The 26,732-nt window shown below is 42.6% G+C and overlaps 1 protein-coding gene across 1 annotated transcript in view; it reads right to left on the reverse strand.

The window, feature by feature from the left end:
* Positions 1-25,828, reverse strand: part of LOC147897822 (sodium/calcium exchanger NCL1-like) — a 56,766-nt gene extending 30,938 nt beyond the window's left edge. The window contains exons 1-3 of the mRNA XM_087380352.1: positions 24,645-25,828; positions 383-580; positions 85-266 (exon numbers count right to left, since the gene is read on the reverse strand). Coding sequence (XP_087236478.1) covers positions 85-266; positions 383-580; positions 24,645-25,125 — 861 coding nt within the window. The 5' untranslated portion in view covers positions 25,126-25,828. The remainder of the gene's footprint in view (positions 1-84; positions 267-382; positions 581-24,644) is intronic.
* Positions 25,829-26,732: the final 904 nt, after the last annotated feature.

The following is a 26,732-nucleotide window of genomic DNA, read 5'->3' on the forward strand; positions in this document are numbered from 1 at the left end:
TTTAGTCTCTACTAAATTGTTTGCTGCACTAAGTTCTTCCATTTGGACTAGTTAAGTTGTGAAGAAAATATCTGATTTATGTACCTGGAATACGCAATAAGCCACAAGTCCACCAAGGGACAGCACACATGCTGTAAGTACAGGAATATTCCGGGCTGCCAAAAAGTGAAATATAAGTGGAAGCTGAGCTACTATGAGGGGAACAACAGACACGATCATGATTCGAGCAGAAAGCCTTGTCAGATCATCGGTTTCAACACCTGTATCTGTAGATTAGCGCTCAAATTTAGAAACAATAAAAGACCCCTACACATTAAATTTATAAAAATGAAGACACAAACTAGAAAAAACCTTGATATGGACATGGACAAAAGTTGAATACCTTTGAGAGCAAAGCGCTTCGTGAGCTGCTCATCTTTCGCAGTAGTATTTTGCCCGTCTACCTCCAAATCACATCGACCAAGAATAAGGCAGCTTCCCCATAAAATTGTTAGAAGCATTACGATTGATCCCGCTAGCAATCCAATGCCAATCAATACCTGTTCTTGAGCTTCAGCCTGGGTACCGCCTAGACCAGAGACTGCAAAGAGAAGTAGCATATATTAAGATACAACCCATGTTTCTTTTTTCAAAGTCTATCTGAAAAAATAACACTACCCACTAGAATACTTAATATGCCAAGAGTTTAGATTCATGGAGAGCTTTTTAAAATCAATGGTTAGAACATTAGACTACACCAGACGTCTCCTCATAAGTTTGTAATTCTGTATATGCACACAATTTGAGTTATATTAATTATGCATCATAATTTGCATGTTTGGAATATTATAAATTTGCAATGGATTTGTCAACAAAAATTGGTATAAATTTATAGTCTCTTTTCTGTCAATTTGAAGGGACAAGAACCATAAGGAGCCAAGGGAAAGGGCATGGGAGTTGGTGCACTCCTCCCCCTATTCCTTTTTTTTTAAATTTTAATGAGAAATTTCCCAAGTCTCTACTCCTGGGAAGATACAAAAATTTTGACTCTATCAACCATCTTTCTGTACAAACAAGACCTGCCATGCCGACATTGAGGTCACACATATCCCCCTAGTGGATACTTTGAAGCACAACACCCAAGGGTGATCCCAACATGATTGTGCAATATTTGGCTACTCGAGATGGGATCGTGGATTATTCACGAAGTATTATGGGGGACCTTAGGCCACTTGAGTTGGGAACTATATCTTTCCAAGCTTGATTACGGTGTAGAGGATAAAGACATGATAAGAGCACATTGTTAAAGAAAGAAAGAAAGATGTATTAATGTCCACGGGAGGCCTCGTGGGCCTATGGGAAAAAGTACACAGAAAAGCGAATTCATACAAGCCTCAGTGGGCTGAAGCAAAGGGCACGCTAGGGCCCTTGCTGAGTACTAATCTATGCTAACAAAATTATAATCATGAATAGAAATAGTCAACTGCAACTGCAACTGCATAGTGGACCAGATTAATCTAACCAATATCAAGTACAAACTGAGAAACAAGTTCGTCTCGGCGTTGGGACTCAGACAAAATCAGAAACTGAAGCTTGGTACATTGATGGCTCTCTGGTGGGCTGCGAAGATGTCCCGTATCTGTGTCTATCGAGCTATCTCCCGTTGTGGTGGGGGACGTGGTCTCCTCGCTCTCTAAACTCTTTGAGCTATGTCCAAAGTGACACCTCGTCTCTGTCAGTCCCCCTTGAGGAAAGCTGTGATAGGTTGGACCTCAATAGAGTGCACTCTGGGGACTCTTTGTCGCGCATGTAGTCTTTGCGTCCCTCTCTTGGTGGTACCGTGTATCCTTCTTGAATTAGATTTAGATCCACCCTAGAGGGCAGATCTGTATTTTGGACAGCCATGATTTGGCCATCCTTTGGGCCATGTATGGGCCCATAGATGGGATATGGAGCTGAGCAGATGCTCAGGGTATGGCACCTTCTGGCGGGCCATTTATAGGCCAGGAAAGGGGCTGGTCGGCTAATTGCAGGGCTGTCTGTACTCCTACAGACTGGATCAGCCATTCTGTTCTGGTCTGCCAAACTCAGAAGGGCATTCAGTCCTATATTAAGCCCCATTGGGGATGGCCACAAATACCATTTCAGTACAGCAGTTCTAGCCACTGCAGGGCCGGTCCAGGCACTAGCAGAGGCAGACTTGGGCAGCAGCAGGTTGGAGTTAAGGCACCAGCAGGAAGATAATATAAGCAGCCCCCCCCTCGGCTCACAGTAGAGCTCATCAATGAAGTAGAAAAATTAGAGTAGAAGGAGTGCTAAAGGAGGCAGGGGCAGACTTGGGCAGAAACAGGCTGCACTTAAGGCATCAGCAGGCAGAGAATATAAGCAGCCCTTGGCTCATGGTAGAGCTCATCAATGAAGCAGAACATTAGAGTAGAAAGGGTGCTGAAGGAGGCACTTTGGGGTTCCTCTCTGAGCCACATAAGACCTCAGTTGGAAGCACACAGAAGGAGTATTGAGTAACACCTGTGGCCTCAGATCTAACACCAGTGGAGCAGCATCCCACTGTCCATGTGTTGTATGTTGTGAGTTCCCTTTTGTACCCATGTTTGGTCCTATTTACATACATATCTATTACATTTGGTTGCAATATACTGATTTCTATCTCCAGATCTCAGCGTTAATCTTTTCTCTCTTTTTTTGCAAGAAAATGGACCAAAATACAAAATCTTGTAAGAGCCTCATACAAAAGAGAAGCGAGGTTGTCATAATCAATCTGATGAATGGAAATGCCATGAAGTCCTGTATTGGTATATGTGAAGAATAGACAATGGTTCCACTCTCTCATGAAAGAAGCTCTCCTGGCCACTGCGGCACATGATGATCCCTGAATTCTTTCCTAGGAGGCCATGAGGGGTGAATAATGTCCTGCCCAATAATAATGGGACTGAGAAGAAAAAGTATGAGTCCCATGTATAGCCTGTATGCATCTAGATCTCCATATCTGCCATGCCATAAGATTGGCAATAGCGTATCGTGTCCCAAGCCAAGTCTACAAAACAAGAGTGAGGTCTATGCAAAGACATTGATACTGCATCTAGGGCCTTGAGCTGACGGACTGCTCTCTGGATCAAAATGGACCTGTGCAAATCTGCTCCTCGTATAACATCTAAGGACCTAGCTGTATGAGCCAAGCCACAGAGCAAGCCTCTCGGCAACTCCAATGCAATATAAGTGGACTCCAATGCTGTGAAGCATTGCGAGCATCTGGGATGTGCATCAAAGACATATCTCTAGGTGTTAACCGAGAGTCCACCAAAGACCTATCTCCAAGTATTGACCTAGAGTCCACCATGTTGGAAGAGCTAGAATAACATGGAAATATGTCTCTTCTGATAGGATCTCTGGTTGTCTCGAAAAGTGCGTTTGCATGGGTAGTGTGATGCCAAAGGTCTCCCAGTGTGCTCTCCGGATAGTTATCAACTACAGGCTCCGAATCTAAACTCGTCTAGCATTCCTAACAGAGTAGTCAGAGAAGGAGTTTGTATGGAGCTGTTTTTGGCATTGAAGTCCTGGTTCCTCCAAATATTCAAGATCTGAAATCTCCTTATCCATGTACATGAAGTCTAGTATCTAGACTTTGGAGATGGAGCTGCCCATACCAAGTTCCTGATATGAAGGACATGGGAAGATTGTTAGATGTGGTGGTAGCTATTGAGATGAAAGTGCATCCCCCTCTATCCAAATCCCAGTCATCAATGTAGAAGCGATCACTCATGGCATGAATAGTCTCCTTGAGCCTAGGAGTATCGGCAACTAGCATAGTTGATCCAAAACTAGTTTTTAAACCAGCTGTCTTTGCCTCTCTAATCCTAAATACGAATTCTTTCCAAGCTGCTCTCTTGAAAGGTTCCTTGCAATATTAAAGCCCTCCCTTACAATCATAGATTGTTAGATGGGGTGGTACCTATTGAGATGAAAGTGCATCCTCTCTATCCAAATCCCAGTCGTCAATGTAGAAGCGATCAATCATGGCATGAATAGTCTCCTTCAGCCTAGAGGCTAGGAGTATTGACAACTGGCATAGTTGATCCAAAATTAGTTTTCAAACCAGCTGTCTTTGCCTCTCTAATCCTAAATACGAATTCTTTCCATGCTGCTCTCTTGAAAGGTTCCTTTGCAATATTAAAGCCGTCCCTTACAATCAGAGTCAGCCAACAGCAATCATCAGTTCCAAAGCCATTCTGATGGGCTGTGGTAAGTGGGTTTTCAAGACCAAGTACATGTTGGATGGAGCTGTTGACAAACACAAATCCATACTTTGTGGCTAAAGGGTATGCATAGGGGCCACACATCAACTACGAGGATGACTTTGTAGTGACTGCCGCGAGGATGGCCACAATTAGGACAATTCAAGCATCGACTACTACGAGAATACCTTGCAAAGATGGCCACAATCAGGACAGCTCTGGTAGTAGCTTCTCATCAACAGTGGCGAGTTTATTAGATGGACGTAAGTCAGATTTTCTGAATGGTGATCTACATTATGTGGAGCAGCCTCTAGGCTTTTAGGTTGCTAATTCACAAGGTATGGTGTGTAGGCTAAAGAAGGCTTAGTATGGCTTGAAGTAGGCTCCTTGGGCTTGGAACCAAAAAATCGATGCTTTCTTTATTCGAAAGGGATTTTGGAGATCGGTGGCTGGTCCAAACATGTATCTTCTGAGAGAAAGGATTGCTTACCCGTCATTTGTATATCGATGATATCGTCTTGCTAGGTAGCCATTAGAAAAAAAGGGAGCTCATTTTGGGGCCTTTTAGAAGAGAGAGAAAATAGGCTCTCAACCAATTAGGAGTGGGCCAACGTAACGTTGAAAATTCAACAAAAGAAGCTGAAAATAAGAAAAAGAAATAGTACTATATGTTCGTAGAAGCATGTCACATTAATGAGGTGATCTAATTTGAATCTTTAAAAATTTTATTTTCTGTACAGAATTTGGCGATTCTAACACCGCAGACGCGTCCGGAACGGCCCAAAACCCCAAGAACGGCACTGGAAACGCTGGAATCGGACATCCGGAGGCCCGGAAACGGCAAAAAAAGGTCGAAAAGTGAGATTTGCAGAAAAACGCGAGGCAGAACTCCGGATGTCCGATTCCAGCGTTTCCAGTGCCGCCCCTCAGAAAGGTAGCAAATCGCGTTTTTCTGCAAATCTCACTTTTCGGTCTTTTTTGGCCGTTTCCGGAGGCCGTTTCCGGGCCTCCGGATGTCCGATTCCAGTGTTTCCAGTGCCGTTCTTAGGGTTTTGGGCTGTTCCGGACGCGTCTACAGTGTCAAAATCGCCAAATTGTGCACAGAAAAGTGTTGCTCTTATATGAACATTGAATGTAAAGCATGTGAAAGAATATATTTATTCCTTTTCACACTGACATTTCTCACGCAAGTATCCATATTTTCTTGCTTTTGTAGAGAGAGAAAAGAGAAAATAGTGAATTTCTTACAGGGCCCCAAAATGAGCTCCCTTTTTTCCTAATGCATGTGGAGCATATTGCCATAACAAAGGTTGCTTTGTCTTAGGGGTTTTAGATGACAGATTTGGCTCTTCTCTTTTTTTCTTGGGTTTAAAGATATAGCAAATTTAGAGAGGTTTTCTTGTGTCCCAACAACGGTATGTTCCTCATGAGTTATTGGAAGCATTCAGCATGGAAAACTGTAAACTGATCTCGTCTCCCATGGTGTCCATGACCAAGACAGTTCAAGCATCGACTACGAGAATACCTTGCAAGGATGGCCACAATGTTAGCCCCAGGGTTAGGCTAACAGTGAATGTGGTCATTGAGCGTCAACCTCGATTGGAAGCGATGGAGTTGACCGAGCACCAATTTTGTAGCGGAGGTGTAGTTGATTGCGGCAACACAACCAATCGGTGAATGGATTTTGGCACACCGAGCGCATACTCGTTTGGAAGGCGGTTCTTTAGGTAGTGATATGATTGTAACATGCAGAGGGGAGAACAAGAGAGCAATGTGCTGAGTTCTCTTCCTCTGAAATGAGTTTGCTAGGTAGGGAGTGTCCATTGCAAGCTGAGGCGGCTTGGTTGTAATCAAGCGAGTTTGATTCAATATAAGTGAATAATCATTTGATTGTCTATTCTATTTCATTTAGTCGAATATACTTTATTTCCTTAAGTGTTAAGTGTGTTACGACTCGGTATTCTCTCGTCATCATACGGTTTTCCTACGGTAGCTAGCTTTGACCTCCAAGTGTTTTATATGTTGGCACCTGCACCCGCCGAGCACGTTCCCCTTAGGGCTGCAAGTTGAGCATCTTCACTTAGCATAGCACCGGGCTGGGTTGTAAACTGAGCACGTTTGAGTTAGTTGGGTGAGGGAATTGGAGCGTCAACATTTTAGCGATCTTGCTGGGGAAGGGTCAAGTGAATTCCGAGTTGACGAGCTATCAAGACAGGAGATTTAGAGAATCATGTTGGTAAGCTTAGTGTCAGGGTAGAATGAGAAGAGAGTTCATGTTAACCAGTGACGAAGTAAAACAGTCGTTGGGAATCGTGGGCTACTACAGAAAATTTATTCAAGTAACTCCGAACGAGTGGCATCGACTAGTAGTGTGCTTGAAGACCAGTGTGTGGAATACAAAAGTACTCGGATTGCTATTCGACTACTTTTTGCCTTAAGCAATGGCTGACACATGCTCGGAAAGACGAAGAAGATATGCGGCCAGACGTAAAGAGTATCTGAGCCAGCAGAGACAGTGATTACATCCAACTATGAGAAGTGTAGTCGTCTTGGAACCAGAGTTCAATGCCCGAAGGAGGCTGGCAGAAGCAACTGTCCAACAAGAGCGACAAGCGCGAGGAGAGAAACTCGACTACACTACCCTAGGGGTGGAAGTTAACTATTATGCAGAGCTAGAAGGTCGGAATGATGGTGTCGGTCCAAGGCGTCCCAGAAGATTGGCGGATGAAGGTCCATCGTGGCAAATGGATTCCGAGCACTCATCAACAGAAAGTTTGGATTTCAAACGGATGGTCATCTCCTCAGTTGAGCATCAAAATGAACGCAAAGACCAACTTAGAGAGCGATGAGAACGTCTTCGACAGTACTCGGCTATCATTCCAGAAGGATTGCGTCGAGAAAAGTATGAAGATAGAAGATCGGCTACTGTTGATGGGCAAAGAACTCATCATTAGGAGAACAGGCGTGCTTGTGATGGAGAGAGGCACCACTGAAGATCTGAGGTAAATGAAGAGAAACTAAGGTAGTTTGCCCGAGTTTCTCTCACAACACACATAATTACTACCCGGCTAATAGTTATATGTCAAGATGTACCTTGGAGGACTGAAGATAGTACCAACCAAGTTAGGAGGAGTCTACAACGGCCTCACAACCATGAAGGCAGTTATGATAGGTGGAGAGCTAGTGACTCAGTCCTTCCAAGTGGAAGATTTGCCTACTCGGGTGTTGGAGTGGAAAAGTTTAAGTCTAGCTCCAACATCAAGGTAAAGTTTCAAAATTTCGCAAGCAGAGATGATGAAGATTCTTACAGTCGCTTGCAGAGTTTTTTGCATGTTTGGCACATCAATGGTGCAACAACAGTTTTCTGAGGGGCAGAAAGGTACCAAATCGCGTTTTTCTGCAAATCTCACTTTTCGGCCTTTTTTGGCCGTTTCCGGGCCTCCAGATGTCCGATGCCAGCGTTTCCAATGCCGCCCCTCAGAAAGGAGCTATTATTCGTGGGCGGTGTACCAACCGCATCTGCAGCTAACAAGTCGGTGACATAAATGCACTTGCGTTTTTTTGCAAATCTCACTTTTCGGCTTTTTTGGACGTTTTCGGACCTTCGGATGTCCGATTCCAGCATTTCTAGTGTCGTTCTTGGGGTTTTGGGCCGTTCCGGACGCGTCTGCAGTGTCAGAATCGCCAAATTCTGCACAGAAAAGTGTTGCTCTTATATGAACATTGAATGTAAAGCATGTGAAAGAATATATTTATTCCTTTTCACACTGACATTTCTCACGCAAGTATCCATATTTTCTTGCTTCTGTAGAGAGAGAAAAGAGAAAATAGTGAATTTCTTACAGGGTCCCAAAATGAGCTCCCTTTTTTCCTAATGCATGTGGAGCATATTGCCATGACGAAGACTGCTTTGTCTTAGGGGTTTTAGATGACAGATTTGGCTCTTCTCTTTTTTTCTTGGGTTTAAAGATATAGCAAATTTAGAGAGGTTTTCTTGTGTCCCAACAACGGTATGTTCATCATGAGTTGTTGGAAGCATTTAGCATGGAAAATTGTAAACTGATCTCGTCTCCCATGGTGTCCTTGACCAAGACAGTTCAGGCATCGACTACGAGAATACCTTGCAAGGATGGCCAGAATGTTAGCCCCAGGGTTAGGCTAACAGTGGATGTGGTCACTGAGCGTCAACCTCGATTGGAAGCGGTGGAGTCGACCGAGCACCAATTTTGTAGCGGAGGTGTAGTTGATTGCGGCAACACAACCAATCGGTGAATGGATTTTGGCACACCGAGCGCATACTCCTTTGGAAGGCGGTTCTTTAGGTAGTGATATGATTGTAACATGCAGAGGGGAGAACAAGAGAGCAGTGTGCTGAGTTCTCTTCCTCTGAAATGAGTTTGCTAGGTAGGGAGTGTCCATTGCAAGCTGAGGTGGCTTGGTTGTAATCAAGCGAGTTTGATTCAATATAAGTGAATAATCATTTGATTGTCTATTCTATTTCATTTAGTCGAATATACTTTATTTCCTTAAGTGTTAAGTGTGTTACGACTCGGTATTCTCTCGTCATCATACGATTCTCCTACGGTAGCTAGCTTTGACCTCCAAGTGTTGTATATGTTGGCACCTGCACCCGAGCACGTTCCCCTCTTAGGGCTGCAAGTTGAGCATCTTCACTTAGCATAGCACCGGGCTGGGTTGTAAACTGAGCACGTCTGAGTTAGTCGGGTGAGGGAATTGGAGCGTCAACATTTTAGCGATCTTGCTGGGGAAGGGTCAAGTGAATTCCGAGTTGACGAGCTATCAAGACATGAGATTTAGAGAATTGTGTTGGTAAGCTTAGTGTCAGGGTAGAATGAGAAGAGAGTTCATGTTAACCAGTGACGAAGTAAAACAGTCGTTGGGAATCGTGGGCTACTACAGAAAATTTATTCAAGTAACTCTGAACGAGTGGCATCGACTAGTAGTGTGCTTGAAGACTAGTGTGTGGAATACAGAAGTACTCGGATTGCTATTCGACTACTTTTTGCCTTAAGCAATGGCTGACACATGCTCGAAAAGACGAAGAAGATATGCGGCCAGATGTAAAGAGTATCTGAGCCAGCAGAGACAGTGATTACATCCGACTATGAGAAGTGGAGTAGTCTTGGAACCAGAGTTCAATGCCCGAAGGCGGCTGGCAGAAGCAACTGCCCAACAAGAGCGACAAGCGCGAGGAGAGAAACTCGACTACACTATCCTAGGGGTGGAAGTTAACTATTATGTAGAGCTAGAAGGTCGGAATGATGGTGTCGGTCTAAGGCGTCCCATAAGATTGGCGGATGAAGGTCCATCGTGGCAAATGGATTCCGAGCACTCATCAACAGAGAGTTTGGATTTCAAACGGATGGTCATCTCCTCAGTTGAGCATCAAAATGAACGCAAAGACCAACTTAGAGAGTGATGAGAACGTCTTCGACAGTACTCGATTATCATTCCAGAAGGATTGCGTCGAGAAAAGTATGAAGATAGAAGACCGGCTACTGTTGATGGACAAAGAACTCATCATTAGGAGAACAGGCGTGCTTGTGATGGAGAGAGGCACCACTGAAGATCTGAGGTAAATGAAGAGCAACTAAGGTAGTTTGCCCGAGTTTCTCTCACAACACACATAATTACTACCCGGCTAACAGTTATACGTCAAGATGTACCTTGGAGGACTGAAGATAGTACCAACCAAGTTAGGAGGAGTCTACAACGACCTCACAACCATGAAGGCAGTTGTGATAGGTGGAGAGCTAGTGACTCGGTCCTTCCAAGTGGAAGATCTGCCTACTCGGGTTTTGGAGTGGAAAAGTTTAAGTCTAGCTCCAACATCAAGGTAAAGTTTCAAAATTTCAAAGGCAGAGATGATGAAGATTCTTACAATCGCTTGCAGAGTTTTTTGCATGTTTGGCACATCAATGGTGCAACAACAGATGAAGAGTATATGGACTATTTTCCATGTACCTTAATTAAAAATTCTCAAAGGTGGTTCAATCAGATTCTGATTAGGTATTTCCCTACTGGGTATGCAATGTCCTAAGCATTCTTACGAAGGTTCTGGCAAGAGATCAACGAGGAAGATGTGAGGACGAAGCTTAGTGAAATAAAGAAGAACAAGAGAGAATTTGTGCAAGACTTTGTGCTTAGGATGAGAGCTCTTATCAATCAGGTGAGTAGGGTTCAGATGACTAGCCTAGCAGGTTACATTATAAGTCACATTTCATAAATAAACATCTTTATATATACTATACATAAAGCACAAAGCATCATATCTTAGCTATAACAATATTATATCATAAGGAAAATTCACCACATCTCAATAAAGGCTAAAACTAAAAGAGATTAACGACTCCTAATATCAACTCCCAAAGCAGATTTCACATTATATCTCACTTTAATAGTTTCGATTTAGCACGTATATAAGTGTTCTACATATAACTTTTTTTAATTGGTATCACTCATTCATGATTAGAGGCACTCTTAAGTATAATTTAAACGTATGAAGGTTCTTATGATATCCTTTAACCCTTATATCTTGAATTTAGCATGAATTACAACACAAGGAACGATTAATATATGATTTGAATTTGATGTTCTATATGACATTAGGTCCCCTAAAAACTCACGCTACTCCATAATATCCTATTGAAGACATATACAAAATATGATTGATTTTGGAACTTGTTAGACATGTCAAAGAATTTGTAAAAGATCAACTTTTGCTTCGCCATCAACATTCACTATAATTACATTAAAGGCCATAGATCATAATGAATATGATTATCTAGCTCCAAGGAGATATAAACATATATGTGTTATAGTTATCCTTAGACTCTAGGACTTATAGACTCTAAGAAAACTCATTCTAAGTAAGAAGTATGGTCATTTTATTTAAAACTTGAGAAAGTAGCTTGAAATGTCGGTGCTAGGTTGACCTTAAAACTTCAGGTACAACTCAAAGTAATAGGTGCAAGATCCAATCTTTAATAATTTCAAGTTTTTTTCAGCATATAAGCTATTATGGCAAATAATCAAAACCCCAAAATACCTTATTGATGCTTTCAAATAATTCTAGGAAGTTGCTGTCAAACTAAAAGGTTTTGCAAGCAAGATTGTGGTGGAGTATCCTCTTTCGAGATGCTCATGCTCATTGCTTGGAATGTGATGTTTGCCAAAGAAGAGGAAAAACCATATGCCTCTTCAACCAAGTATTGCCTTAAGAAGTATTTCAACATTGGAGCTTAGATTATATTGTTCCATTCAAGAATGTTGCTTAGTACACACAAAACAAGTACATCATAGTTGCCACTAGCTATGCAACTAAGTAAGTACAAGCTAGGGCACTTAGAGACAAATCAGCTTAGAGTATAGCCGTCCATTTATGAATTCATAACTTGCACATGATTAAAAAAACATTTTATGAATGAAGTCTTCACTTCTTTGACAATCGAGTTCGTCGTCATATACTAGGTGACGATCACTTATTATTCTCAGTGCAATGGCCAAGCCGAGCCAACCAATAGAAGTACTCAAGTCCATTCTTACAAATTTCATCTATACACAGCGCCAAGATTGGGATACGAGGTTGCATGCTACATTATTGGCATATTGGATGGCTTACAAGGTGACCATGACCTTGACTCCATGGCATTTGGTTTGGAAGATGTAGTTCCTTTGAAAGTTCCTTGTTCCAAGTCTCCAGGTAGCCGTTGAGCATCAACTTGGAGAACTCAAAGGTATCAAAAAGCGCCTATAATAGCTCACGAAGTTGGATGAGCTTAGAATCTGAGCAACTTAGTCACAACAATTCATTCAAGAAAGCTTGGCATGATAGACACATTGTTCCAAAGAATTTAAGAAGAGAACGATCGTTCTGTTCTACAAGACCAAGCTGGTTCCTCTTAAAACAAATCTCAAAACTCAAATGGAATGGACACTACTAGCTTGTTGAAGTTTTTAACAACAAGGTAGTACCACTAACTAATTTACAAGATGTATTGATACCCAAGCTCTTCAATGGAAGCCGTTAAGTCATACCAAGCAGTGGCCTGCCTGGTCTCAAGCCCTCCTTGCATGGGAAGTTTCCACGTTGACTGAGTGGTTGAAATGAAGCCAGGACTAAGGGTAAGCATGGAGACAATGTGCAATTTGCATGTCTCAAAGCATCATATGCTATGATGCACAATTTTGGCAACAAATTGTTTTCAACAAGCCGTTGTGCCATGCAGAAACAAAACAGGGCTTAATCCCGATTGCATTTCACTTTTCCATGTATTTTTAGCTCCTTTACAACCCTGCCATCCTTATTTTTTTTATGGCACTCCTGTGGTTGCTCCTACTCTTGGTCTTTCAATCTTCACCCCTCCTAAATTGTAGCTTTCACCTTTGCAATGGCCTCGATCTTGTACGGCTTGGTTTTGATCCCCTCTGTAGAGATGATATGTCCAAGCAGGGTACCGACTCTGATACAGAACATGCACTTGGTTGGGTTTACGTGTATTTCTTCGTTGTTGCAGTTATTGAAGACCTTTTTAAGGTAGGTGAGATGACCCAATTTTTTTTGTGTAAACATAAAAATAATCTAGGTAAGTAGCTAGGAATTTGGTTAGATACTCCCTTAATGTTTCTACCATTTCTTGATGATATTTTAGCACAGGGAAATGGGATTGTAGCAACTTTACCCATCCATGAATGAGTACATCTTGTGGCTTGCTACTTGGTCCAAGTTACTATCAGTAAAGGGAATGGGAAACTGGTCTGGTCTGGTTTGGGCTTTAAGCACCAATAGTCCATGCATACTTAGAGCTTCCCTTTTTTCTTTGGCACCACCACAATAAAGAAGATGCAATAATTTATCTTGATTGTGTAGATCAAACCCTTTCTTATTAGCTAGTATAGTTGTGTCTTCACATGCTTGGCATAGTTGGGATTCATCCTATACCTCTGTTGGTACACTAGCTTGGCAATTAGTACCAAGGGAATACTATGCTAGCAGATCTTGATGGGACACCTCTTAAGCCAGTCTAGCTCTGTGCAAAGATTTTAGGACTTGAAGCTTATGAACAAGGTTTGACCTTCTTAAGTTGGGTTGTCATCACATTCTAACTTACCTTAAGTGTCCATGATTCTTTTTCCGTTCTTTTTGTGTTGGCTCAAGAACCAGATTCTCCATGCCGAATCGATCGATGTCACTTTGGGCTCATCTGTCTCTCTCTCTCTCTCTCTCTCTCTCTCTCTCTCTCTCTCTCTTCATCTTCAGAATAATGCATGGAAGGTGGAAGTGTTTTTGCTCTACCAATTGCTCCTCTGGTTGCCTTTGATCTTGGCTTCCATTGGATATATTTTGACCTCACCCATACATTCCCATGATCCTAGTCTCCACATCATGTGGAAAGTTGATCTTCCACCTCAAAATCTTATGGCTTATAGCTCCTCGAGATCTTGCTGGTGTTGATTGGTATTTTGACCTCTGTGTCCCTAGTCGTGATTGTCATGAGTTTTGATCCCTAGTCATGAATTACTTTGGCACTTTTGAGCCAAGGCCTATCCAAAAGTAGGCGATAGGCATTCTCCTCCGTGTTTATGATGATAAGACTAACTATGTAGTGGACTACCCTAATTGCAATTACCACATTGAAGGTCGTTCCCCAGGCATCCATACGCCTTTGTTCTACCATTGATAGTCAAAGAGGAGATGGCTTCAGACTTTGAGCTTGAGTCTTTCCCCAGGCATCCATGGGCCTTTGTTCTACCATTCATACTAAAAAAGGAGATGGTTTCATACTTTGAGCTTGAGTCTTTGCACTAGACCCTCAGAAATTGTGTTGACTTCCACAATCCCCCATCCATGATGACCCCTTGGATGTTTTGCTCCTAAATATTGTTGTGATGTCGAGTACTGCCTTTCCACCACTATTGTGTCAACCACTAGGATTGTGACCAATGATTTGATCACAGTTGTGTTCTCATTTTGACTGGGTGCGAATTTCCTTGCAAAATATTACTAGCAATAAGGATGCCAACTACAATGCTCAACATCAACATCTAGATCTTCTTAACTTCTTTTTAACTTGTTTTGGAGGAGTTTGATGTGCTCTTGCCATAGCTAACGCTTTTGGTGCGGCCTTCTTCTTCATAGAAGTAACACTTGACCTTTTTGTTTGTCTTCTCGGCATGTTTCTCACTCTCCTCATCCTCTTAGTCCATAACCTCTTCCTCTTCCTTGGTCAAGATGAGGCTTCTTAACATTGCATCTTCAGTGACCCGGTTGGCATCGACTGTCCATTTGTCATTGTACTAGCATTTCGGATGATTGTGGCCATAGTTGTTGGCACAAATGTCATAGTATTTGGTGCAACACTGTTCTTTTGTGTGGCTATTGCATGGGCTTTTGTCCCACAACTTCTTACTAGCTATGGGCCTTTCTCAAATTCCTAGCGCCTATAGTGCCTTCTTGAGTTGTGCTACCTTTGCTTCCTTTTTCATCGGGGATTGAGCATCTTCCTCCCCCTCTCTTAGGATATCTTCTTTTTATTGGGTTAGCCTATTTCTCTTTTTTCTAGGGAAATGCTCTATGCAATTTTGTTGTCACGTAACATGCTCAACTATTTGATGAAAGGCCTTATGCATAGCACAAAGTCTTGGATTTCTTCCCCTTTCTTTTATTTTAAGTCATTGAGCTTCGTTCAAACATCTACCCATTGACTTCTTGTCAGAATCACCTCAAGAAGGATTTCGACATGTAATGTCAATCCTCAAAATGTCCAATAAAAAACTAGTTGAACCACCTCAGTGCTATCCTCACCAATGCGCATGGGAAATACTTCATGTATTAGTCCTTGGGTGTAGCCTCCATTGATGGTGCACACTTGGAGAAATCTTCGCAATCATTGTACAGGTCTTAATCCTCTTCCCATTTGAAGTATTGGAACTTCACCCTAATGGGTTAGGGCGCTTTTGCACAAGGACTTGCCACTCTATTATTACCCTTTATCACTCCTAACCTCCCTAACCCTTTATTTAGAAACTCTAATTTAGTCCTTATTTGTCTATTTATTAATAACCCCCTTTTTAAATTTCTTCCTTCCCCTTACTAATACTCCACCCTTCTAATTTTTTTGTTGACCCCAACTTCTTGAATAACTAATCTATTCATTACCAGACTCCATCCATAGTCTAAAAAATTCCATCTTGCATGCCTTTTTGTTCTTGCTATTTTATTCCTAATTTGATTTTAATATTTTTTACCCCATCCTTCTCCAAAATCCAATTCTCATAATTTTCCACATGCCATCTTAGTGATTTCATTAACCCTTTTTTCCTACATATCTCTTCTTTTTTTCTCCATAATTTTCCCAAATTCATCACCTTTGTCATACGCTCTCCCCCTAAAACTCACTGTTACCCCAAGCACTCTCTCAAAAACCACATCAAGCTTGTTAAGTCTAGGTTTAAGTTCTCTTGTTTCATTGTCTAGGTTCGCTCTTTTGTCCTTTCACTATGCAAAGGGGTGTTGTAAAGTCTTCCACACCCACACCCACCCACCCACACACACACACACACACACACAATGCTACTCCTAGACCACATTTGGTTATCTATAAAGCTATCAATTTCCTTTGAACCAAATTGGTTCACAAATAGGATTGGTTGATTTTGTTGTTGTTAATGGTAAGGCCACTATTGGTGGCCATGATAAAGCTATTGAACCAAGCTAAAATTATATCCACCTACACAATCAAGATCAATATGTTCATGAACTTTGAGTTGTGGTAGTGCAATTCTTAATCCCATGTACCATTCAAATATGTAAAGAATCTTTTAGCTATTACAAGGATGAAGGATTTCAATGGCCTCGTCCAAGCAAAGAATGTGCTTAGAGCTTGTGATGCTGCTAGTGTAAGTCATGAAGCTTATAACTCTATTTTTAAAATTTCAAGTCTGCTATGGAGGAAAAGTATAAGATATCTACAATGCCATTGCCAACACCATGGTCTGTAAGGCTTGCACATCAAGAAACAAACCAATGTGCTAGAGAAAAGCTTGGAGGATACCATTGTGTAAGTGGCACAATGACTTGGAAGAGTAAAAAGAAATCTAGCATCCAAACGTTTGAGATGAATGCTTTTAATTATGTTTACGTGGATGTAGAGAATTTGCAGAGAGCCATGGTCAAATTCTATGGGATGAGAGAAGAAGGTAAGAAAAATTCCCTTTTCACATTCAACTTTATTTCTTCCGATTTCTATATCCTTACTGAATTTCTCTTTCATTGTACAGATGGCAAGCTAGTATTTGTTATAAAAATGGATGAAGCTCAATTGGTAAAAGAGCACAAGCTAGAGGAAAAGTATAAGATATCTACAATGCCATTGCCAACACCATGGTCTGTAAGGCTTGCACATCAAGAAACAAACCAATGTGCTAGAGAAAAGCTTGGAGGATACCATTGTGTAAGTGGCACAATGACTTGGAAGAGTAAAAAGAAATCTAGCATCCAGACGTTTGAGATGAATGCTTTTAATTATGTTTACGTGGATGTAGAGAATTTGCAGAGAGCCATGGTCAAATTCTATGGGATGAGAGAAGAAGGTAAGAAAAATTCCCTTTTCACATTCAACTTTATTTCTTCCGATTTCTATATCCTTACTGAATTTCTCTTTCATTGTACAGATGGCAAGCTAGTATTTGTCATAAAAATGGATGAAGCTCAATTGGTAAAAGAGCACAAGCTACAGAGGGTGAGCATTTGTATTATGAACGATGCCTTGCGTTTTGCTCAAGGGGATGAGGAAGTTGAGCAGGGTTTCTCAGTCCAATATGAGGAAATATGGTGGCTTGTAGCCTTTGAGACCCCAAAGGAGTGCCACGAGATATTGAAGTGGGTTTTGGAGAGAACCGGCATCCCATCGATTATTCAAAGACAAGAGGTAGGGCAAACATTAATTGTGGATGGGCATGGAACGTTTCAAGTTGAATGGCATTTAGCTGGTGATTTGAAGACCCTCAAGTGCTTGTATGGTTGTGATATAGGTGCAGATGCAAAATGGACATGCTTGTATTGCACCCACTCTCAGAAGATGCAAAAGGGAAGCCTACAATGGGAAAATGGCATCCTTTCTTGCAACCAAAGTGCAGCCCCTGATCATCACAAAAAGGATCCTAAGTGGGACCCCATTCTACCAATTCCATTGGAGCAGGTACACGTGTGTACTTTGCATGTTGAACTACGTATACTTGATAAGTTACTCTATCTCCATCTAGTTTATGCTTGGAATTTGAGGCCACAGCAAGTATCTGCACAATGCATTGCAAAAGCTGAAGAACTACTCTCACTAATGGGACTTCACAGAGGCAATGTGAAGCTTAAGCAGGACAAGAAACAATCAGGAAAGACACAAAATCTTCCTACAAAAGTATCCATGGGTGGAGGAAAGGCAAGGAGGTTCTTGTCCAACCACAATGCTGATAAAGAAAAACGCACATTGGCTCAAAGCACCCTAGGGTGGGAGTACTGGAAAGATTTGTGTGAGTGCATCACAAATCAACCTTCACATCCGCGAATTGCTACTTTGAGAGCAAAACTGTGGACAAAGCTTGATGCATTTATAAAGTTGCTTAGACAAGGTCAAACAAATGAGCTTTATTATGAGAGATTCAGTACAGCATTGGGAGAATTCATATCATTGATGGTAAAAGCATGGGGGGAGTCACATATTACACATTACATTGTAATCCTCCTTAGGTTGAAATTTTGTGCTTTAAACTTGAGTCAGTTTATGTTTCTAATACAATGTTTTTCTTTACAGCATATTCTTTACGCACATGCACCATGGTTTGTGGAGCAATGGGACCCTCTGTCCATTTGGAATACTCAAGGAATGGAGAAATCACACTACAGAGCAAAGGCAACATACTTCAAGAATACAAGGCATGGGGGTGGTATCACGCAAAGCAATGCACTACACGAAATGTTTGATTGGTTTTATAGATGTCTAGAGGCCATGACTCTCAAGCGCGATAAGGTAGAGGTCTCAAGTCTTGCAAAAGCGGTTCAACATGTCAAGAAAAGGAGATGTGCTGCTTGAAAGTCCTCAATAGGGAGCCTAGGGGTTGCACTTTGGTTACAACATAGAGTTAGACAGGGGAGGCGTTGGGTCCTAAGAGAGCCCCAAATGTAAAATGTTTGATGAAATAAAGTTAACACTATTTTGAGTCAATTATAGATTCCAAATTTCACAAATTTGTTTGGAAATTGCAGAATTGCATGTGCGATATGGCAGGGCGGAGGGGTGAGTGAGTTGGGAGGGAGGGTGGTGAAGCTTAAGTATCACCAAACTGGCGACAAAACACTGGGGGGAGGAGGTGCACTCAAAAAACCCTAATTTAAAAGAAAAACCCTAAAGTGCTTTAAAAAAGACTATATAAAGCAACTTTGCTTGGACTCCTGATGATGAGAACTACCTTTAGATCCCTGGTGATCATTGCCCTCTTGGCCACTGGGGCTTGCAGTGTGTTCAGAGGCCATGGCATTCTGAGGAGGACAATGGGTAGCATCTAAACAGTGTCCAGTGGGTCTAGCAGTTTGTTTAACTCGTGCATGAGTCCCCACCATCTGACTCTCATGGGGGATCCCAGGGATCTCAGAACCATGAGGAATCTTAGCACGATGAAGGATCCAAGCACGATCAGGGGTCCTCTCAGTCCTTACACACAACTAATTGTGGAAGTAGAGAGGTCTCCCAAGAGGGGCAAAATAGTCTAGTCAATCCTGATCAACTGCCCCTCCCTCCTCCATGGGGTCCTGGCGTGGAGCATCTAGACGAATAAGGGGAGCAAGAAAGGCAAAGAGAGGAGATGGAGAGATTACAGGGGCCACAATAAGAGGAAGTAATTGGCGGGCTCGCAAATATAATGAACCTTGGCCCCAATCCTCCAACCAAGCAAACTACACGAAAGAGCACCATCAACCCTCTGTGCCTCGAGATTATCAGATATGAGGAGCCTCTAGTATGAGTTGAGCAAGAGCCTCAACCTACTGTCTCACAGCCTCATGAAAAGGAAAAGAGACCAACGATAAAGCAGACCCCTAGGTGCGAGAAGCCACCTCGAATGACCCACCAGACACAGGAAAAGGAGTCTGAAGAGGTGGTTGCAAGGGAGGAGAGGCGAAAGAAGTTCAAAGCGGACAAGTGATCATAGAGCCATGTCCAAAGGCCAGTGCAGGGTCCCCCAAAGATTAAGAGGCGCAAAAAATCAGGCGTGAAGGCACTTTAGGAGATTCGCAAGTTCCAAACCATTGTGGACAATCTCATTCCCCGTGCACCCTTCCAACATGTTGTACATGAAATAGCACAGCATTATAAGACTGATGTGTGTTTCACTTCAGGTGCTATGGGAGCAATTTAGGAGGCAACGGAGCACATGACAGTAGGTCTTTTTGAAGATTCAAACTTATGTGCTATCCATGCCAAAAGAGTAACAGTGATGGACAAGGACCTTGCACTCACTAAGCAAATCCACTCCAATCCCTCCCTTAGGCCCTAGATGTGTTGTTTAGGTTCATTTGGTGTAACTTGAATCATTTTGTAAATCTCTGCCCTTTGAGGCCAATGAATAAAATATATCTTTATGTTCTATTACTGTTCCCATGTTATTATACATGTTACATGATGCTTTCCATCAGTTTATGCAAGTTCAGTGTGAATTTAAGTGGTCAAATGATGTTTTTTCACCGTGCGATAGAAGGCAAATGTGTTCGGCATTGCACGGGGAGCCCAAAAATGGTAAAACCCACTATGGTGCATATGGGGCCTGTGGTTTTACCATTTTTGGGCTCTCTGCACAATCCCGAACACATTTGCCTTCTACTGCGTAGTGAGATTCTTACTGGATTGCTCAGAAATGACCATTATAGCACAAATATTTATCTGATTGCATGCTTTTGAACAGAATAGTGAATGAAAATATTAATGCCAAAAACAATTAAAGTTACAAAATACAATGATAGTATAAAATAAATTTTGTAAAAGAACACAAAATGGGGCACTGTATAAAAAGTATAGTTGTATTCATATAAAATAAATTTTCTATACAATAAGGCTTCAGAGCCTTTCTCTCTTCTCTAAAATACTGAGAACATCGGGCTTTGAATTCTCAAATACACTCCTAGCCCTAAACCTAGTCGATAGAGAGTCAACACTATTGTCATTGCTGGCCAGGGACATGGCTGCTGCCGTTAATGCCATACCTTGAAAATTGGTTCCAAAGGCATTGAGGGCAACCATGCAGTTCACCAAAATGACCTTGTCAGCATTGCGATTGATGTCAGCATGACCTTGATCACTCTTGACAAGGCCTTGCACTTCAGGAGGTCATCAGTGCCATGTGGAGAAAACTTTTTGTGGATAACCACAAAGCACTCTTTTGCTTGGCCAAGGTAATGTGCCAGTGATCTCGGTCGAAGCTACTACGAACAAGGCGTTGCCGAGATGAGAATAGGTCGACCTCAAATGCCTCCTGCAATTACATTAGAATTTCATTAAAGCAAAAGTATACCAAGAGAGAAGAAATTCAAAGCTCATAGTTTCTTACCACTATAGAGTCATCATGCTCAATCCCTTCCTCTTTGTCAATGAGGATGGATTGAGAGGCCTCCTACTGTTTGGAGTGAGATGTGGAGGCTTCTTCTAGAACATCAGGTAGGTAAGAGTAGATTGATTTGGGCCAGTGTTAAAGCAAGAACTTCTTCTATTGAATCATCTGCTCCCAAAAACCCAGGTTCTTGCATAGTCATGTCCACCTCGTATCCACACATGATACCAAGAGCTTCATCCTGCCAGAGACGAAACATAACCTCTATGTCATGGAGAAAGAGGTATTGTTCTCCATCAACAAGAAGGGGAGCAAGAAACTATATCATTGTGCATTCTCATGTAGGCACTTGCATAACCACATGGTTTTTGTTCTGCGCATCTGGATATTATGAAAACAAGAAGCAAAAATGTGCAAAGGCATAAACCAAGACAACCTTACCCATTTAGAGCCAAGTGTAAACTTCATGGCCATGCCCACATCCTTTGCAATCTTTTCCTTGTATGATTGCATTGTTCTTGTATCCACCATGCTGCAATCCATGTCTTCAAGTTGTGGTGTTGCAATGCATTGAAGATGGCCATAGTCTGATGCTGTCCTTGGAGTAATGTACTTGGCATTATACCAATAGATATTTCTCTGTTTCAAAGCAGAGGACTTCTCTCCAACATGCATTTGCCTTCCTAAATCCTCATGAATGGCAGTACACTTACCTAAGAAGCACTCGACTGGTTCCCACTCCTCAAAGTCTGAAGGAAATACATCCACTATGCATAAGTGCTATTTCAAAATACAATTTCAAACTGACAAATTACATTGGTTCTATTTCAAAATACAATTTCAAGCTCACTCATTACACTTCAAAATCTTACACAAAATGCAGACTTACAATGCGATGGTATTGTCGATGTATTGCTTGACGGAGAAAGGCGCATGTCCTTCCCCATGTAGATGTTTGCACCTTTGCAAGCAATCCTTTCTTCCTAAGCTTGAACTTCATGATGCGGCCCTTCCATTCATGCAAAAGATCACCTCTTTTGCTCTTGGGAAGCTTATGTGGACCCTTGGCAGATCCTCTCATGACTATCCAATCATTCAAGTTGTAGGTGCAAGGCATCCATTCACCCAGTGCATTTTTGCTCTTGTGGGACACAGAGTACATGTATGGTCTCCTCACCATGCTTGTATAGAGGTCACAACAGCAATAGTGGACTAGAAAGTGCAGCTTGGAGGGAGAGAGCAGCTCTGATAGAGGGAGAGAGAGAGAGAGAGAAAGTATAAAGGGTGCAACTGAAGGTTGAGAGAAGCTGCAAGAGGTGATGTAGCTAGGAATGGAGGGAGAAAGAGTAGAGGGGGATGAGCAGCTACTCCAGCAGGTGTTGTAGCTAGGAATGGAGGGAGAAAGAGCAGAGGGGGATGAGCAGCCACTACAGGAGGTACTGTAGCTAGGAATGGAGGAAGAAAGAGCAGAGGGGGATGAGCAGCTGCTGCTATAGGAGGTGTTGTAGCTAGGAATGGATAGAGAATGAGCAGCTGCTATAGGAGGTGCTAGAGAGGGAGAAACACAGTGGACTAGAGCAGGAGGGGGTAGAGAAGATGCCATATGAGTTCCCATGTTTGAAAAATGGAGGGAGAATGGAGCTGGGGACTAGAGAAGAGGAGGGGGCAGGCTTGTAACAAGCTGAGAGGGGGGAAATTTTCACCCAGAAGGACCCACCACCTCTTGAATGACTTGTAGGTTTGTTTGGGGAAGGTGCATATGGGAGAAGGGTCAAGCATGGGTTGAGGGGGAGGGGGATGGTTTGAGTGGTCCCCGGTGTAAGAGGAGTAGGCAATAGGGGCTGTTTGCAAGTCTGCCTACCCTACACCTCAACATGGCATTGCCCCACAAAAAGGAGCACTCGGGCCATTGGTACACCTCAAATACCTCACTAATCCCTTGAAATTAGGAAACACTAATTGGGGGCCCTTTGGAGACCCCAATTCTCCCCTAATGCTGCAATTGCCCACTATAGCTTCTTGATATTGTTATGCGTCCATGCCTGTGTTACCATTGTTGCTAACTGCCACCTTGATCTTGGCTTGCCGCCTCCCTACTTGCCTACCACCTCGGCCACATCCAAGTGTTCTTGTGGCTGCTGAGGATGGACATTGGCCATTAGTCTATCGTGACCTAGTGGATTAGAATGGTTCTTTTCTAGAGCATGACAATCCCCAATCAACATCTAACTGGTTGAAAACTTCTTGAAATCTTGAGATTGGCTTACCAACAACTTGCAAGATTCAAGGAACTTTTGTATTTGGATTGCTCTTCTTGAAGGCTCACTATGAGTTTCTAGTTATCTCCACATGTGAATCTAGAAGTAGGAGCACTATCTATGCACTCATTGGATGAAGTAATAAGATTCCAAATACACATTAGCCTAAGGACATACGGATTAAATTAGTCCATAAGCAATATACAATTCACATAATGTTCAATATTGCAACATTTAAGAATGCTCAAAACATTGTAGAGAATAAGCCATCCATAAAGGAGCCTACATATGCGGATCATTAAGAGAGGATAGAAAATAGGGACCCCCAGCTAATGTTTTGCCAATTAATTAATTTGTTTGTTTGTTTTTTAGGGTTGGGAGGATCAATTAACGTAAGCTCTCGAGCACTAATTTTTCCTTGCACATGGAATTAACGTAAGCATAAGCGATGCTGGTGGCTTCTTTGAGAAGCCACTAAATCTAGAATTTTCCGCGCCATGGCCTCTAGATATAAGAGCGGGAGGGGTGGGCGTAGAGTATCAACAAGGGGGTTGTGAAGCCCTCCCCAATACAAGGAGGAAGGAGGGAAGGAAGGGTGGGAAGGAGGAAGGAGCGAGCAGGAGGAACAAGGAGGAGGAGTGGGGAGGAACGAGGAGGAGGAGTGGGAAAGAGGAAGGAAGAGGGGAGGAAAGAGAGGAGAGGGAGCCATCAAGTGGGAGCAAGGGAGAAGGAAGGAGAGGGAGTGCAGGCAGAGGAGATGGGGGCTGAGGAGAGGAGAGTGAGGAGAGAGACAAGGGCGAAGAGGAGGAGAGGGAGCGAGAGGGGGGCTAAGGAGAGGAGAGATAGGCAGAGGAGAGAGGCAAAGGACTGAGCGGAGGAGGGGTTACGAGAGGAGGTGAGGGGCTGAGCGAAGGAGGGGTGGCGAGTCATTCATAGATTAGGATAATTTTAGCTAGATTAGATTGCTAGGTTAATAAGGGAGCAGGAGAGATATGTGATTAATACAATTAGGAGCAAGAGCGAATAGGAGCGATCAATCTTATAGTACAGACTCATCTAAACACTTAACTAAACATCTACTTGTACTTAATAACCTATCCTCTTGAGGATAGAAAATAGTATGGACTCATCTAAGCACTTAACTCGAAAATAGTACTAAATAACCTAGTGAAGAACCTATCCTCTTGAGGATAGAAAATAGAAAATAGTATAGACTCATCTAAGTACTTAACTAAACATCTACTAATACTTATGAAAGAATCTAACCTCTTGCCTTTGAGGAGAATTAAAAAAAGTCTTTGAACATCATGACACCATCATGATCCCATAGACTCCTTGGGAACCCACAATAGTACTTCATATGGTGAAGATTAGGGATGTAGGAAGAAGCGATCCGAAAAAGATGATACATATGGACCCTAAGAGAAGATAAAGTTAATGAATTAATTGATTATTATTTGTACGTATTAGGCGGCTAATAATGCGTCATTATCAAGTTTCATTTATACGAAGCGTTCAACAAAAGCTGCGTTAGCTTGCTCACCCAGGACAAGAAGCGCATCGGGGAGAGCGCCGAGAATGGGAAGCACCATGCCTCCAATCACACCAGGATCTAGCACTGTAAGTAGGAGCTCGCTTCCCTCTGATAGCATCCGGGCTGCACGGTACAGCAGGTACCCATACACGACCACCAGAAAGAGATTGCCGACTATGGTTTTCGTGCATGGTAGCCTTCCATAAGTTGCCTTGCACGATGCCGTTGTGCTGGAGCTTGTGCTGCTCTTTGAACTCGCCCTGGAAGAGACAACTACTGCGCCATCGCGTTGTTGGAGATTCTGGGCGGCATTGTCGCCCGGGAGCTTCTGTGAATCCTTGGTGCAGGGGTTGTTATCTGGTCCATGCGTACACTCTGAGGAGGAGAGGCCATGGTGGGCACGTAAAGATCTGGGGTATGCAGCGGAGAGAAGGGGAGCACAGATGAGGAAAAGAGAGGCGAGGAGGAAGGAAGGGCGGAGGAGAGCCATTTGCTGGAAGCTTTGGGCAATAGCGCTACCATTAAATTGCTGCTTCAGCAAAGACAATGCCTCTTTCCTCCTAGTCGCCTCCTGGATCTTTCTTTCCTAGTTTTTCTTTCCTAGTCATCTTCCACTCGCTCACAGTGTCTATCGCCGAAGTCCCATTATCAACCTCTGTCTTTACGTCACCTCCACTGCCTTCTACCTCACTCATCACATCGCATACCGTTCCTCGTAGTGGCAGCCTCGCTCAGTCGCCGTTTCTGTGTCCCTTTGAGTGAAGTATATACTTGGAGTAGCGCCTCATTTCGCACAGTCTACTCCAAGTACCCGTGAGGGCTACCCACTTCACCATGCTCTCAGCTTGTTGTTCAGCTCACCGTTATACCGCGTTCTGATCCTGGATCCGGCCTTTCCAGCAGCAATTGTCTCGCTCTTTCTAGTTGCGATGTCTGATTCCTGACTTTTTAACCTGGGCGTCCCTCAGACTTCCGTTCATTCCCAGAACTCATTTGTTGTTGCTGGCGCCTTTCTCTAGATCCGCTCCACTCTCGGCAGTAGTAAAGCTAACGTTGTTTTCTTCCATCCCCCGTTTCTGTTCGTCTTTATCTTTACGTGGATTCGTCGCCCAGGGGTGCTCGCCATCATGCTAGCGAATCATGGCGCCATTGCTTTTGTGCATCACTACGCACTGAGTGGTCTGAGTGAAGAAGGGATCTTGGAACTAAGGCAAAAAGGGCCAATATTATCTCAAGCTCACGAAACTCGGCCAACATTTTTGCACCATAGAGACCTAAAAGTCTCACGATTGTTGGTGGAGTATGTCTCCACCGTAAGAACCGTAGCGGTTTTGAATGTGAATTGTCAATACATTAAGTGAATGTAAACAAATCTTGGCAATTTGTGCATCATATGATAGCTTTCCGTGCTAGAAACAATTTTTTCTATGGATGAAACCAAAAGGAGCCACTATGGGAAGAAGGTTTTTTATAAGGGTTAAATTATGAAAATATTTTACTTTAAGGATATTTGGAAGATTTTCCTAGAAATCTAAGATAAATTAAAAGTATTCCAATTAACCTTGTCTCACGTTTTATGAATTAGGGAGACACACACATGTGCACATGCACACGCGCATGCATGTGCGTGTGTGTGTGTAAATGTATTGCTACTAGTAACTATAGAATGGTTAGAGTTGGACTCTACTTACTAGAGGTTTGTATTTTGGTTTCTGAAGTATTGGCCCTTGATGTGTTTGATCAAGGTGAGCTTATCACAGGACAGGCAGTTTGGATGGGTCTTCACATGGGGGATTCCAAGATTGGAATCCTAAATGTGTATGCATCGACCTATAGATAGTAGCGCCATACATTCCGAACATGATTAGATGAGATTCTCCCTGATGTTGACTCAAGTTGTTGGAGGACACTTCAATAACTGGGAGGTTGTAGAGGACAACTGGAAGGATCTTCTTTCTTAGAGATGCCCATTACTGAGAGGAGTATGTGAGAGCAGTTCATTTTTGCAATCAATGGCCACGACCCATGAAGAAAGGTAAAGTTCTCCAGAATTATGGCAGTTTTCTTTCTCTCCTTTGGCCAACGGAAGCATGATGG

The sequence above is a fragment of the Dipteris shenzhenensis genome, chromosome 10 (genome assembly GCF_047967505.1).
Source record: "Dipteris shenzhenensis isolate YYH24624 ecotype China chromosome 10, Dip_SZ_1.0, whole genome shotgun sequence".
In the NCBI taxonomy this organism is placed as follows: domain Eukaryota; kingdom Viridiplantae; phylum Streptophyta; class Polypodiopsida; order Gleicheniales; family Dipteridaceae; genus Dipteris; species Dipteris shenzhenensis.